Raw genomic sequence first — 14,627 nt, 5'->3', positions numbered from 1 at the left:
GGGACTGAGCGGTGTCTCTCTGCTCCTTTATTCCTCTTGCACACTGCGTAACAGGGAAGCCATGCTGCCGCTAATTGAAATCAGCTGCAGATGGTTTGGACCGCTACTTAGCAGAGAGAGAGAGAGAGAGAAAAAGAGGGAGGAGAAAACAACATGTGACCATCTCCCAATATACACAATTACATCAGGGGACATAACAATATCAACAATTTAATTCTTGATATCAGAAATTAACATTGTCACTAGTGACAATTAAATTGTTGATATCAAGAATAGACATTTTTACTAGTAAGAATTGTATTTCTGATATGTGAAATTAGAATTTCAACTAGTAAGAAATTAATTCTTGATATCAACAATTGATTTTGAATGGCCGCATATGGTGACATTTAACTAGTGAAAATACAATTACAGATATCAACAATTTAACTCTTGATATCAAGAATTAGGATTTTAACATATGAAAATTGAATTGTTGATATCAAAAATTTAAATTTTTATTAGTGGAAATGCAATTGCTGATATCACAAATAGCCATTGTAACTAGTAGAAATTAATTCCTGATATCAAGAATGAACATTTTAACTAGTAAAAAGTGAATTGTTGATATCAAGAAGTCATATCCTGAAAATGAATAAAAGTTAAAACGGCTTGCCACATAAGGGTCAAGTTGAGGAGGAAATGCGGGGCGGGGGCATCAGTCCGAATATGTAGAATCAAGATTATTGAGAATCCCCCATCCCAGAATACTCAATGTTTAGGTATATTGTCTACTCAAGGGCTCTGGACGAAATCCAGGGAAGGGAGTTAATTTCTCCAATGACTTCGAACATGCAAAACTCCAATACAACCAGTGAGTCATTAAACTATTTCATATATTTTATTCAGCTATTAAAACTTTTAGGTGTAACACGTTCTGAACGGCTTTCTTGTGTTATGTTTTCTGTTTTATAGCCTATAGGCTAATAGGAATAACAATAATAATAATAGGCGGCTAATAATAATCAGTGTTAAGTGACAGAGTTCAGATATTTGCCCTTGTTTAGCAGAATTCTGATTTTATGACTGTTTAAATGAATCAACGCTATACACGAAAACGAACCACAATTTACGATCATTTTATATTATTACAAATAACACGCTGACTTCTGTCTTGCCCTGTGGGAGTAAGTTTTTTTTTTTTCTCTCTCTCTCTCTTTATAGAACGTGGTATCAATTTATTAACACAAGTTTGTTTCCAAATGAAGATTTAAGCTGTAATTTTCATCTTTTCTTTTAAATGTACAGCCAGTGGTTACAAAGAAATGGACGCTCACTCTATGGATTTGGCTCTCTCTGTTGAGGAGACCCGACCAGAACCAGCCCAGAGTTCAGTGCATCTGTGTTCATTCACTCACGGAGGATGATGAGGATGAAGAAGAGGAGCAGCTTGAATTGTCAAGAGATAAAACAATAAACTGTAAATTCATATTTTTTAAAATATGTATGAAATGGTTTCTGTGATCACTTATTAAAAAGATGATTACAAAAAATAAGACTTCTTCTTTTTTTAACATTTCCATCTGGATTTCCCGAAATCATTTAATTTTCACAAATTTCATCATTAAATCAATTAAATAATTAAAACATTGATGCACATATGAAAAATATTAAATATTTTCTTGTTTACCTGCATGTCACGTGACAATTAAGCAGCATCAGAAAACTTATTAAATTATATCAAATTATTGAAATATGAACATAAATCTCAAGGGGACTTAAAAAAAATGTAAATAGGCTAGATCAGTGGATCCCAATTCCAGTCCTAGTTTCTAGTTTCACTATATACTAGAATGGTTTATTTTAAATAAATAAATAACCATGAGCAAGTCGATTCATAAAATACGTGAGTGCAAGAGATTACTGAACGCATTCCCATGCTTTGTGCGCTCTGATACGAGTCATTACGGTGTGTTTAATATTCATAATGCTTATTAACATTAGATACAAATGCAGACGATTCTAAACGCAACAGTAGTAGGCTAAATATTCATGAGCGTGCGTACCATGGTTGTTATCGGTACCTCAAACCGACTGCTTAAACAAGAAGCTTCCACTAACCAATCCTGGAACAGGGGGCGGGGCTTGTCATGTTGTTGCGCTGTGACTCCGGTCGTTACGGTATCGCTTATGTGTCCGGAAGAGAGAGGCTCGACGGACTGTGCTCGTCGGTTTTGGATGCTCGTCGGTTTGATGGGCGATGGGTCTGATCGCTCGCGTGCGTAAAGAATGGTTTATCATCGGTATAGTGCTCGTGATCACGTGCGCCAAGCTCGCGCCGTCCGTGGGGGTGAAAGGAGGTGAGTATGACCAAACCGCGCGCGCCTGGACACATTTCTGAACTGATAATGTCTATAAAAAACTTTAAAATCAGTTAATGCGTTGATGATAAAACAGTTTGCCGTGATCAACATAAGGAAATGATTAGGATGACTCATATGCATGAGTTTGACAAAACAAGGGAGTGATCAATGATTGATTGTTTGTACATTGACAAAGTACTATGTGAGTTAGGGTCAAATGTTTTGGATGTCTCAATCTAAATGCATGGGTTCGTGATGAAGTTGATCTGAGTAGTATCATACAGTGTTTAATCGCTGTGGTTTGTGCGGGCAACAGGTTGATAGTGTAGTTGTCATTGTGACACGTTGCAACACCCGGATCTGAATAATCCTGTTCAGGGTGAGAGCTGTTTGTTTTACTGTCTGTTTTTCCTATTTATATGTATGGGAGATAATTAAGTATTGCCTTGAAAAATATTCCTTTGGTTGTTTAAAACGCCTTTAAGTTTGAAGGTTGCATACGTAGTTATACATAGATAGACAGATGGATAGAAATGAGATTTGGGTTCAAATTTCTCTATGGGAAAGTTGAATTGATCAAGAATGTTACAGCAAAAATCATCAGTATGTTTTTCCACCAATATGAACATCTAATATAGAAAACAATCACAATATATCAGTTGGTTTTGACTTAAGAAATACCACCTGATATACCAGTTTGACCATCCCTTCCCTTACAACACAGTACATTGAGGGCACTATGATGTGCATGATTATAATGTGATACTGAATATCTATCATGTTCATAAACTGTAGTATTTAAAGTGTACGCCAATGAGCGATTGAAGAAAACCATGTCCAAATTGCCTTGCTATTACCCTAGTCCCATTATCCTAGTGTCCCAAATACATTTTACGTGCGTATTACCTCATGCTATTATTACCCCATGATCGATAAGGTCTGTTCTCTTTCAGGTCCTCTTCGGCCGGAGATCACCATCACCTATGTTGCAGTATCTGTTATTTTCTTTAACAGTGGCTTGTCTTTGAAAACAGAGGTACGATGGTTTGGTTTTTACGATTTTATAGATTTTTAAAAACTAATGTCTATTTTGCTCTGTTTTCAGGAGCTGGCCAGTGCATTGATGCACGTGAAGTTGCATTTCTTCGTCCAGACATTCACGCTAGTATTTTTCCCCATCGCCATTTGGCTTCTTCTCAAAGTTCTGGCCCTGACGGCGATCAACGAATGGCTTCTCAGAGGGTGAGTGCATGTGTTTTCAGTCACACAGTCACCCTCTCTACCTGTTCACCGCTCGGCTGAATGGAGTCTCTGTCGGTAGGTTTGTGCTGAGTGTAACTGGATCTCAGAGGGCTTCTGTGTTGGCGCTTTTGGTTATTTTCCTGCAAGAGAGTCGTTGTGTTCACCTGCAACCTCCACACAGCCTTTCACAGACAGAAAAGGCTTTCATGTTTTTATAACATTTAAGATCATGAGTCACTGCATTCACTGAAATTTCCTGAAGTGACTCAGGGTAATTATAGTAGAGCGTTACTCGCTCCTGTCTGTAAATACAGTGGGGAAACAAATGTGATTTAAATGCAAAGTTATGCATGTTATTATTTACTAACTTCTCTCTCTCTCAGGTTGCAGACGGTTGCTTGTATGCCTCCTCCTGTTTCCTCTGCTGTCATCCTTACTAAAACTGTAGGAGGAAATGAGGTAAATAAATGCTAAAACTATAATGCATTATAAAATCTTTACAGGCAGACCTCACTATAAAGTCATGATCATTTTTATAATCGCACTGTTGGAAAAATGATAACTTTCCAACAGAACAATAACATCATTTGGTGTAATAAATAACTAATAATCCCCTTTAGAAATAAAACTTTACAAATTCAAATCTTTCATAACAGTGGTCACAACGTCACAAGCTTGCATCCATCATAACAGCAACTATACAAACACATTTCATCACAACTTTACAAATACATTCCTTCATATGGGTAACAACTTTACACAATCACAACTTTAAAAATGCATTTCATCACAATGATCACATATTTACAAGTTTGCACTCAATGCAACCTTAAAAACACATTCCATCACAGCAATCACAACTTCACAAATACCTTCCTTCATATGGGTAACAACTTTACAAAAGCACTGAATCACAACTTTACAAATGCATTTCATTACAATGATCATATCTTTACAAGCTTGCACCCTTTGCAACTTTAAAAGCACACTTCTTCACAGCAGTCACAACTTTACAAATACATTCCTCCATGTGGGTGACAACTTTACAAATGGATTTTATCAAAACTTTATGAACAGACCTCACCACAAAGTCACGATTGCTGTTATAATCACACTTTGTTGTAGAAATCGTAACGAAATAAATAAAACCGTAGAATATACAAATGCCTTTCATCATAATGATTACAGCTTTACAAGCTTATGGCCATCACAAAAAACACTCAATCACAACTTTACAAACACATCACAGTTTTACATACGAGTTCTATCACAACTTTACAAATATTTCACCATAAGGGTATCAGAAACACACATACAATACAAATGTATTTCATCAAAACTTTACAAATAGACCTGTTACAGCAGACAAAATTGTTACAATCACTGTTATAATCACACTTTGTTCTACAAATCGTAACTTTAGTAACTATAGTAGATAAACATTTTTTGTTTATGTATTTAATGTATATAATATGTATTTTTTTGTCTTCGCAGGCTGCAGCCATTTTCAATTCTGCATTTGGGAGTTTTCTGGTAAGTCTGATACTACAGAGAGATAAAAAAAAGGGAGGAGAAAAGAGACAAATAGACAAACAAAAGAACAAGGAAATAAAAGTATAATGTGAAAGAGTTGTATTTCTCTGTCCTGTCTGCAGGGGATTGTGGTCACTCCTCTTCTGCTGCTGGTGTTTGTGAGTAAAAAACAGCTTTGTTTTCTGTTCATTTCTGAGCGTGTTGTGTAGGTGTGTTGTATTCAGATTTTGTTTTGTAATATATTGAGTGTATCATTTTTTTTTCTTTTTTTTTTCACTGTATTGTTTGTGTTTTGATAGCTGGGCTCCTCGTCTTCTGTCCCGTTCTCCTCCATCTTCTCGCAGCTCTTCATGACTGTGGTCGTCCCGCTCATAGTCGGACAGGTAAGTGTGTGCTGTTTTAGTAAATTGTGCTCAAAGTGTGTTTTAATGCTCAGAATATTTCACACAACTTACCAAATGTCAACAAACATGATTTTGACTAATCTGTGACACAGATACACAGACAGACAAACAATAAATAAATATGTCCTTTTAGATATTGGATCTTAACAAACTTTCCTTTTGGCATCTTTATTCAGGGTTCCCACGGGTCCTTGAAATCCTTGAAAGTTTGTGAATCTGATTAAAAATTTTCAAGGCCCTGGAAAGTTTTTGAAAATAGGTCCTTGAAAATTCCATATTATTCCCTCCGGTCCGCTAATGTGTTATTTTGCCAACACTTTGTGGCCTATGCATACTAGCTTGCTTGATTTACGTTAGTTATGCACATTTATGCGTTACGTTAAGTGTTTTCCACGTGAGGTAATTTGTGTTGTTCGTTGCCATGACGTTCACACGCACACAAAACTACTAAGATGGTACCTCAACGTTTTACAGACACACCGTGAAACATTGCAAAAATAGGCTGAAACCACTGAAACGTGATGACTGGAAAATGCAAGTTTCAAGATATTTGGCTCAAAAAAGAAGATTACAAAGAATGGCTTGCCAGAGATCCAAAGGATGTAATGTTGAATTGCTTTGCTTGTTAAGATAATGTAAAGCCTGAGGCAAGAAAAACTTAAAAGCATATTCATATATCTTAAAACTTCTGGTTACATGAGCTTAAGCTGTTTTCAATAAAATCCATGCAAAAGTTAATATCAGATCATTTTAGAATACAGTATAGTATGTACCAAATATTATTACATTTTATGCAAAACAGAAATACGACAAATATCAGATTTCTGTCATATGCCCAGAAATAAATGCAAAAAAAAAAAATTTGCTTTTTTGCATAGTTGTGTTTGACACATGAAAACTGTTAACAATGTATCTTACAAGGTGATGCGATATAACCTTAGTTCTCACTTGAAATGTGTCCACACATTAAGTCCTTGAATTTGAAGTTAACCAAGGTGTGGGAACCCTGTTTATTTTTAAGGCCCTATACAGTTCGGTTCCAGAGATAATGGAATTTAAATATGGCTCCAGGAGTAAATTGTTAAATCGTCAAAAACCAAATGTGGGCCAGTTTGCAAAAATATGATACTACTTTTCTTTTAAAGAGGAATTTCTGAAGAAGTAGTAATGTTGAAACTAGAGATGTATCTCATTTACTTCTGTCAGAATCTGAGTGCCATAAATGTTATTTTTCCAAAGTTTGCATGCCTATAACTCAAGAAGTATTAAAGATATTGTAATATGATTTTAACAATTTACTCCTGGAGCCATATTGAAATTCCAGTATCTCTGGAAACGAACTGTATAGGGCCTTAAAAATTAAGATGCCAAAAGGAAAGTTTGTTAAGACCCAATATCTTAAAGGTCATTAAGATATCTTTAATACTACTTCAGTTACAGCCATGCAAACTTTGGAGATGAAACTTCAAAAGTTTCCCCATTTTTGAATGGTAGCCATTAGCACATAATGCGACAAAGATTGCTGAAGTAAACAGAGTTTACTAATAGACATACTAATCTCTGTGTAAAAATAACATTGTGATGCTGCCATCTTTCTGAAGCCATTTTTCCCCCTTGTAAGTTGGCTCTGAATCTCAGGTGAAAATTGCCAGCATGTTTTGTGCATGTAGGTGTGCAGGAGGTTCCTGAGAGAGTGTCTGGACCGCCGGAAGCCTCCGTTTGGGACGGTGAGCAGCGTCGTTCTGCTCATGATCATCTACACCACCTTCTGCGACACCTTCTCCAACCCCAACATAGAGCTGGACCATCTGAGCCTGCTCATCGTCGTCTTCATCAGTGAGTGTGTTGTTTTCAGTGCAAGAAACATTTGTGAGCCTGGAGCACAAAAGCAGCCATAAGTCGCTGGGGTATATTTGTAGCAATATCCAAAAATACACTGTATGGGTCAAAATTATCAATTTTTCTTTTATGCCAAAAATCATTAGGATATTAAATAAAGATCATGTTCCATGAAGATATTTTGTAAATTTCCTACCTTTAATATATTAAAACGTAATTTTTGATTAGTAATATGCATTGCTAAGAACTTCATTTGGACAATATTTAGATTTTTTTTGCACCCTCAGATTCCAGATTTTCTAATATACTTGTATCTCAGCCAAATATTGTCCTAACAAACCATACATCAATGGAAAGCTTATTTATTCAGCTTTCAGATGATGTATAAATCTCAATTTCGACCCTTATGGTTTTGTGGTCCTGGGTCACATATTTGGGTCCCACTTTACATTAAGCAGCCTTAATGACTGTAAGGCTACTTGCATCAAAATGCACTTGCATCAAAAAATAAGTACAATGTAATTACAATGCAATGTAATTATAAATGTAATTACAGATGTAATTGCATGCAGGTATTTTTAAAATATAAGTACAATGTAAAAACATGTATGTGCACAATAAGTGCATTGTACTAAATGATTCATTTAAATGTAAGTACATAGTAGTTAAGGCCACCTAATATAAAGTGGGACCCATATTTGCTGTAAGCCTATCAAGGTATATCATTAATATTGTTTGTTTTTTCCCCCATTTTTAGTATTTTCCATTCAGTTGAGCTTCATGGCCCTGATATTTTTCTTGTCTACAAGGTGAGAGAAAACACATTTGTTTTCTGTCATAGTGGGTCTTTCCGTGACATCTGTTGTTTTAGACATTATTCAGTATGATTATTAAGCTGTTTGTTTCGGGTTTTACTTTCATTTTGGGCACATTTGATTGACTAAACCTGATCTGCTTTCTCTTTGATGTGTGATAGACGACATAACGTGTGTTAATCTGTTTATCTGTATGTGATGTTTTCAGGAAATCCTCTGGTTTCACTGCGGCTGATTCGGTTGCCATCATGTTTTGTGCGACTCATAAATCCCTCACTTTAGGTAAAACACACACGTCTGTCTGAGTAAAGCAAATATTAATGGTTTCCTACCTTCTCTAGCTGAAAACTCATGTTTGATGTGTTTGTGTAGGTATTCCCATGCTGAAGATCGTGTTTGAGGGTTATGAGCATCTGTCTCTGATATCAGTGCCTCTGTTGATCTATCATCCCGCTCAGATCCTGCTGGGAAGCATCTTACTGCCCTCCATTAAAACATGGATGAGCGGCAGACAGAAGGTAGCACACACACCAATTTGACCAAAACCTATGGAAGTTTATACGAAAATGCTGTACGTGTGAGAAAATGTACTTTCTGTGAAATATAAAGTTGGAATTCTAAGAAATAATCCCACAACTGAAAGATGTAAAGTTGTTTTTGTGAAAAAAGTGAATTATTTTTCCAGCTTTAATTTACCATATTTAAATTTTCTAGCATTTATTTACATATAGGAAAAAAAAAAACATTCTTCCATTTTAAATATGTAATATTTTATAAGTTCACTATTTTCTGTCATTTAAATAATGGATTCATAAAATGTTTTTGTCAGCCAAACCCCTTGGACCTAAAATAGGTTTTGCATGTTTGTAGTTCTCTGATGTTGATTTATAGTCACAACTCACAGGTAAACAAATAAAATGTGTTTTATTTTGTTTTAGTTAATAATTTATAGTAATGAATAAATTAACTAAAAATAATGTTTTAATAATGTTAAAAATAATAATTTAATGTTTTTAATGAATAATTTAATAATTATTAATTAAATTAATAATTTAAATTAAATTTATAATTAATTATATTTAATATATATATATATATATATATATATATATATATATAAATGAAATTTTATTTATATTTTCGATTTATTAATTAATTCTTAGATTTTCATCAACTTATGAACCCAAGATAGGAAACCTTGATTAAAAAAATTAATTTGATTCATTAATGTGAATGAGGTTGAACGTGTCATATCTAAAATGACAAAATGGGCATAAAACACAAAATATTCCATTTTAAATTGTGTTAATTTGTGCTCACAACTTAAAATCTGTTTCACAAGATGTTGAAATGACAGACGAGACATTACTGTGCTACTGTATGCTGGATCAAAGTTAATTTGGGTCTGTTTTAACTCTTTAATTGGCTTCCCTTACAGACTCTAACACCCATATGAACTACACTGTCGATTGGAAGCTGTGAAACACTTGGCTGAGCCAAACCAGACCAGAATCAACGAGACCAAACCAGACGAGACGCTGAACAGGTGGATGTATATGTGAGATCAAGTGCCTTAATGTGACCCACGGGACCTCAGACGGCCACCGGCCTCAGTACAGGGACTACAGACGATTCCATGAGATTTTTTAAACAGATACATGAATGTATATTTTTATTTTTATATGAAGTGTAAAATCTTTTCTTACTTCAACGACACTCAGACTTTGTCAAATGGATTTATTTAGTTTTTTTTAGACATCCAGGAAGAACTCTGGAGTCTTTTGTGTGTTCATGTGTGTTCTTTGGGCTTTGGGGGTTTTTACAGCAGTAAAAACTAAAGTGAAATTGCACTGCTAACATCCTTCACATTTACCTAATGATGAGAGTATTACTGACTCTGTTCATTTATTCTGATGCAGTAAAAGGTCAGCTGTAGTGACGGCGACACCATTTGACATGTTATGTTACTGAAGACAATAAAGATTGTCAAATTCTGTTTAAATGAGATTTTGTGTGCAAATTTTTCTGATGCAAAAATGTAAAAAAAAAAGAAAGAAAAAAAGACGACAAATCAATTGTGACTTGACCACAAATACACAATGCTTTGAAAATAAATCTCTATTTATTAAATTTACTTTTAATCATTCATTCCATTTTTCAAATCAAATACAGATTGAATATTTAGTTATCAAACAAGTGTTTTCAGTGAAAACACTGAAACAGACTAAATTAAACCTTGATTTACTCTCTCAGCTGACTGTGCCACAGCCACAGCCATATCACCCTGCAGCCCAAGACCGGTTGCCCATGGAAGCTAAGCAGGGCTGAGCCTGGTCACCTCCTGGGAAAACTAGGTTGCTGTTGGAAGAGGTGTTAGTGAGGCCAGCAGGGGGTGCTCTCTCTGTGGTCTGTGTGGGTCCTAACGCCCCAGTATAGTGATGGGGACACTATACTGTAAAAAGCACCGTCTTTCGGATGAGACGTTAAACCGAGATCCTGACTCTCTGTGGTCATTAAAAATCCCATGACACTCATCGTAAAGAGTAGGGGTATAACCCTGGTGTCCTGGCCATATTCCCTCCACTGGCCCTTGTCTATCATGGCTTCCCAATAATCCCCATCCACTTGATTGGCTCTATCTCTCTCTCCTCTCCACCTGTAGCTGGTGTGTGGTGAGCGCACTGGCGCCGTTGTCCTGTGGCTGCCGTCGCATCATCCAAGTGGATGCTGCACACTGGTGGTGGTTGAGGAGAGACCCCCCCACATGATTGTAAAGCGCTTTGGGTGTATAGCAATACACAATAAAGCGCTATATAAATGCCTCATTCATTCATTCATTCATTACCTTTTAATAGATGCTATTGTGTTAAAGCATTTCTATTGTATCTTATGGTTTAAACTGAGTTTTATAACTAGTATTCAGACTAATATTCATCATTTGTGGTTTTTAAACAATTTATATTTTATCTTCAGTCTTTTAAAAGCACTTTTTGCTTTTTTGTCTTACAGTCTGAGGAGGTTTACGTGCATTTAAACAGCAGCATGCTGTGGGTTAAAAAGCAGTTTTATAGACTATAGCATGAAATTTTATGTAAAGATGTCTTTTGTCAGTCTGATCACATAATGAGTCAAGAAAGACATTAAAATTGACATTAGAAATGGACTATGTGCCATTTGAGCGCATTGCATTGTGGGACGTACCACACTGTAAAAAAAAAAAAAAAAAAGTTGAGCCAACTTAAAATTTTAAGGCAACCAGCTTCAACAGATTCAGCTTCAACAATTTTATTTTTGTGGAGATTCTCAAATTTTTGTTGTATAAAGTTTGAGAGTGAAAGAGAGAGAAAACTCAAAAATCTGCTGAAGTTGGTTGCCTTAAAATTTTAAGTTGGCTCAACTTTTTTTTTTTACAGTGCAGGTCATCTAAGTATTATTTACATTCTTTACCAATGTTCAAAAGTTTGAGGTCAGTAAGAAATCAAAACCTTTATTCAAAAGGATGCATTAAACCATGCAACTTTTTATCTCGCAATTCCAACTTTTGCAAGACATAAACTCCAGTTGCGAGTTACAAAGAAAATTTCCAATACTTTATAACACACAATTACAACTTTATATCTTGCAATTCTGAGGAGAAAAAAAGATGAGATAAAAATTTGTGATTTTTATTTGTTTTATTCAGTGGCAGAAACGGGCTTCCACATTAAACTGATCAAAAGCCACAGTAAAGACATTTCTATTGTTAACAGAATTTTCTATTTCAACTGAGATAAAAAGTTTGTCAAGACAAACTTGAGAAAGCTTAGTCAGAAAGTCTGAAGTAGTTTGAAAAGCTCTGTGTTTGAAGGTTTTTAGTTGTTGTGGTTGGTTATTTGTGGTGTTGCTATATGATTGCAAGCCAGTTGCTTGGATGTTCTGGGTGGTTGCTAAGGTAATTCTACACATTTGCTAGAGTATTCTGGATGGTTGTTAGGATGTGCAAGAGTTTTAGAATGTTTAGAAGGTTTGAGGGATAAATTACTGTCAAATATATTCAAATATAAAACAGCCTAAATTGTTATAATATATATATTACATTTAGTCATTTAGCAGATGCTTTTATCCAAAGCGACTTACAAGTGAGGACAATAGAAGCAATCAAAACCAACAAAAGAGCAATAATATGTAAGTACATGCAGCAAGGTTTATATATATACTGTATATATACGCACACATACATATAATGAAAAGAAAACAAGGAGAAAAAGAATAGAGAAAGCTAGTGTTAGAGTTTTATTTAAAAAAATTTATGTTAGGAAACGAAATAGAGAGGTCAACTTAAGTGTTTTTTTTTTTTAATAAAAAGAAAACAAATAAATAAAATAGAATTAGTTAGAGGGTCAAATAAAGATGGAAGAGATGTGTTTTAATATCTCACAATATTACTGTTTTAATGTATTTTTGACCAAATAAATGCAGCCTTGGTGCGTAGTAGAGACTAATTTCCAAATCGTTAAAGAATCTTACCAACCCCAAACTTTTTAAATGTAATTTCTTTCAAAAACAGTATATTGTGTGCGTGTTCAGTTCCCGGTCGGAGTGATGAGATTGTATTCGGCTTGCAGCACCAGGAAACTGTTCTGCCGTATTTTGCGCACCTGGACCAGGTCTCCGCCCTCCTGCACATGGATGATGCCTCTGTCGCCATGGTTACAGTCGTTAAGTGACACTGCAGTGCGTTTGCCACAGTGTTTCCTCTGCAGGTACCGGAGCCCCACGGCGATGGCCATGCCGAGCGCAGTCGAGAGACCCAGCAGCAAACCCAGCTCGAACGCACTCTGCCTGGGCACATGCTCTGGCCTCTCGATGCCTTTCCCCGGGACTCCGGACGGGTCTTTGGCCTGTTTAGGGCGATTGAGAACATCTCCAAACAGATCAGATGGGTGTTTTTTGTGCTGGGTCAGAGAAATGTCGCCCTCTGTGGGCTCCCGCGATGGGAAAAAGTCGGAAAGGGCTCGTCGGGGAGCTGGTGAGGGTTCAGGATGGAGGGACGCAGTGAAGAACTGTGTGTTATGAGTGTGTACTGGAGGTGTGTAGGTGTGTGTTTGTTGCGTTGTCGTGTGTAAAGATGCATGAGTCTGTAACGGTGCATTTGGGACGGTGTGTTTTTTGTGTGTGTTATCAGGTGTTGGTGTGTTTATGTTATGGGCTGAGATGCTCTGAGATGAAGATGTGATTGGGAAAGTTTGCGTAGACGAGGACAGAGGTGTTTGAGTGGCATTTAATGACTGTGTGTTAGTGTGTGTGTTGTGTGTTGAGTGTGTGGTGGGGTGTGTGTTATGTGGTGCATATGTGTTAGTGTGTGTGTTATGTGTTGTTGAGTGTGTGTTGGTGTGTGTGTTATGTGGTGCATATGTGTTAGTGTGTGTCTTATGTGTTGCTGAGTGTGTGTTGGTGTGTGTGTTATGTGGTGAATTTAATGACTGTGTGTTAGTGTGTGTGTTAAAAGATGGGGTTGTGTGTGTGTTGTGTGTTGAGTGTATGTTGGTGTGTATGTTATGTGGTGCATTTAATGACTGTGTGTTAGTGTCTGTGTTAAAAGATGGTGTTGTGTGTGTGTTGTGTGTTGAGTGTGTGTTAGTGTGTGTAGATGCGATTATGTGTGTGTTATGTGTTGAGTGAGTGCTGGTGTGTCTTGAGTGTATGTTGGTGTGTGTGTTATACAGTACATATGTGTTAGCTTGTGTAGATGAGGTTGTGTGTGTGTAATGTGTTGAGTGTGTGTTGGTGTGTGTGTTATGTGTTGTGTGTGTGTTGGTGTGTGTGTTAGCTTGTGTAGATGGGGTTGTGTGTGTGTTATGTGTTGCGTGTGTGTTGGTGTGTGTGTTAGCTTGTGTAGATGGGGTTGTGTGTGTGTTATGTGTTGCGTGTGTGTTGGTGTGTGTGTTAGCTTGTGTAGATGGGGTTATGTGTGTGTTATGTGTTATGTGTGTTGGTGTGTGTGTTAGCTTGTGTAGATGGGGTTGTGTGTGTGTTATGTGTTGCGTGTGTGTTGGTGTGTGTTAGCTTGTGTAGATGGGGTTGTGTGTGTTATGTGTTGCGTGTGTGTTGGTGTGTGTGTTAGCTTGTGTAGATGGGGTTGTGTGTGTGTTATGTGTTGCGTGTGTGTTGGTGTGTGTGTTAGCTTGTGTAGATGGGGTTGTGTGTGTGTTATGTGTTGCGTGTGTGTTGGTGTGTGTGTTAGCTTGTGTAGACAGGGATGTGTGTTTGCCTGTTTTTTCCAGTAGTGACGCTGCACAAAACAGAAACACACAAAGCATTAAATATAGACCACTTTCGGTGTTTGCAAACAGTGATGAGGTTTTGTGGGCGGAGCCTATCTGGTGGCAGAAAATTACAGTTTTAAAGTAGCAATCTATGGAAGCCATGGAATAAAAGAATTTAAAAAAAGGTAAATTTGAGTTTATATTTCC

General features: G+C 36.5%; 2 protein-coding genes across 2 annotated transcripts in view; one reads left to right on the top strand and one right to left on the bottom strand.

The window, feature by feature from the left end:
* Nucleotides 1-2,127: 2,127 nt before the first annotated feature.
* slc10a7 (solute carrier family 10 member 7) lies at nucleotides 2,128-10,249 on the top strand. The gene is made up of 12 exons (XM_058762297.1): nucleotides 2,128-2,339; nucleotides 3,296-3,378; nucleotides 3,448-3,584; nucleotides 3,968-4,043; nucleotides 5,079-5,117; nucleotides 5,240-5,275; nucleotides 5,417-5,500; nucleotides 7,192-7,357; nucleotides 8,118-8,169; nucleotides 8,384-8,457; nucleotides 8,548-8,693; nucleotides 9,614-10,249. The coding sequence occupies exons 1-12, from the start codon at nucleotides 2,240-2,242 to the stop codon at nucleotides 9,629-9,631; spliced, it is 1,011 nt and encodes a 336-aa protein (XP_058618280.1). The 5' UTR covers nucleotides 2,128-2,239; the 3' UTR covers nucleotides 9,632-10,249.
* A 2,488-nt stretch (nucleotides 10,250-12,737) lies between these two features.
* The window catches only part of LOC131532248 (reelin domain-containing protein 1-like), a 5,122-nt gene continuing 3,232 nt past the window's right edge, over nucleotides 12,738-14,627 (bottom strand). The window contains exons 4-5 of the mRNA XM_058763765.1: nucleotides 14,256-14,446; nucleotides 12,738-13,373 (exon numbers count right to left, since the gene is read on the bottom strand). Of these exons, the coding sequence (XP_058619748.1) occupies nucleotides 12,738-13,373; nucleotides 14,256-14,446 (827 nt within the window). The remainder of the gene's footprint in view (nucleotides 13,374-14,255; nucleotides 14,447-14,627) is intronic.

This window comes from Onychostoma macrolepis, chromosome 23 (assembly GCF_012432095.1).
Source record: "Onychostoma macrolepis isolate SWU-2019 chromosome 23, ASM1243209v1, whole genome shotgun sequence".
Lineage (NCBI taxonomy): Eukaryota > Metazoa > Chordata > Actinopteri > Cypriniformes > Cyprinidae > Onychostoma > Onychostoma macrolepis.
This window is presented reverse-complemented; position numbering and strand designations above follow the sequence as displayed.

Excerpts from the sequence above, each read along its gene's own strand:
- slc10a7 (XM_058762297.1), top strand. The coding sequence starts at position 2,240 with ATGGGTCTGATCGCTCGCGTGCGTAAAGAATGGTTTATCATCGGTATA. Across the intron at positions 2,340-3,295 it reads GTCCGTGGGGGTGAAAGGAG|GTCCTCTTCGGCCGGAGATC; the intron begins GTGAGTATGACC and ends GTTCTCTTTCAG. Across the intron at positions 3,379-3,447 it reads GCTTGTCTTTGAAAACAGAG|GAGCTGGCCAGTGCATTGAT; the intron begins GTACGATGGTTT and ends CTCTGTTTTCAG.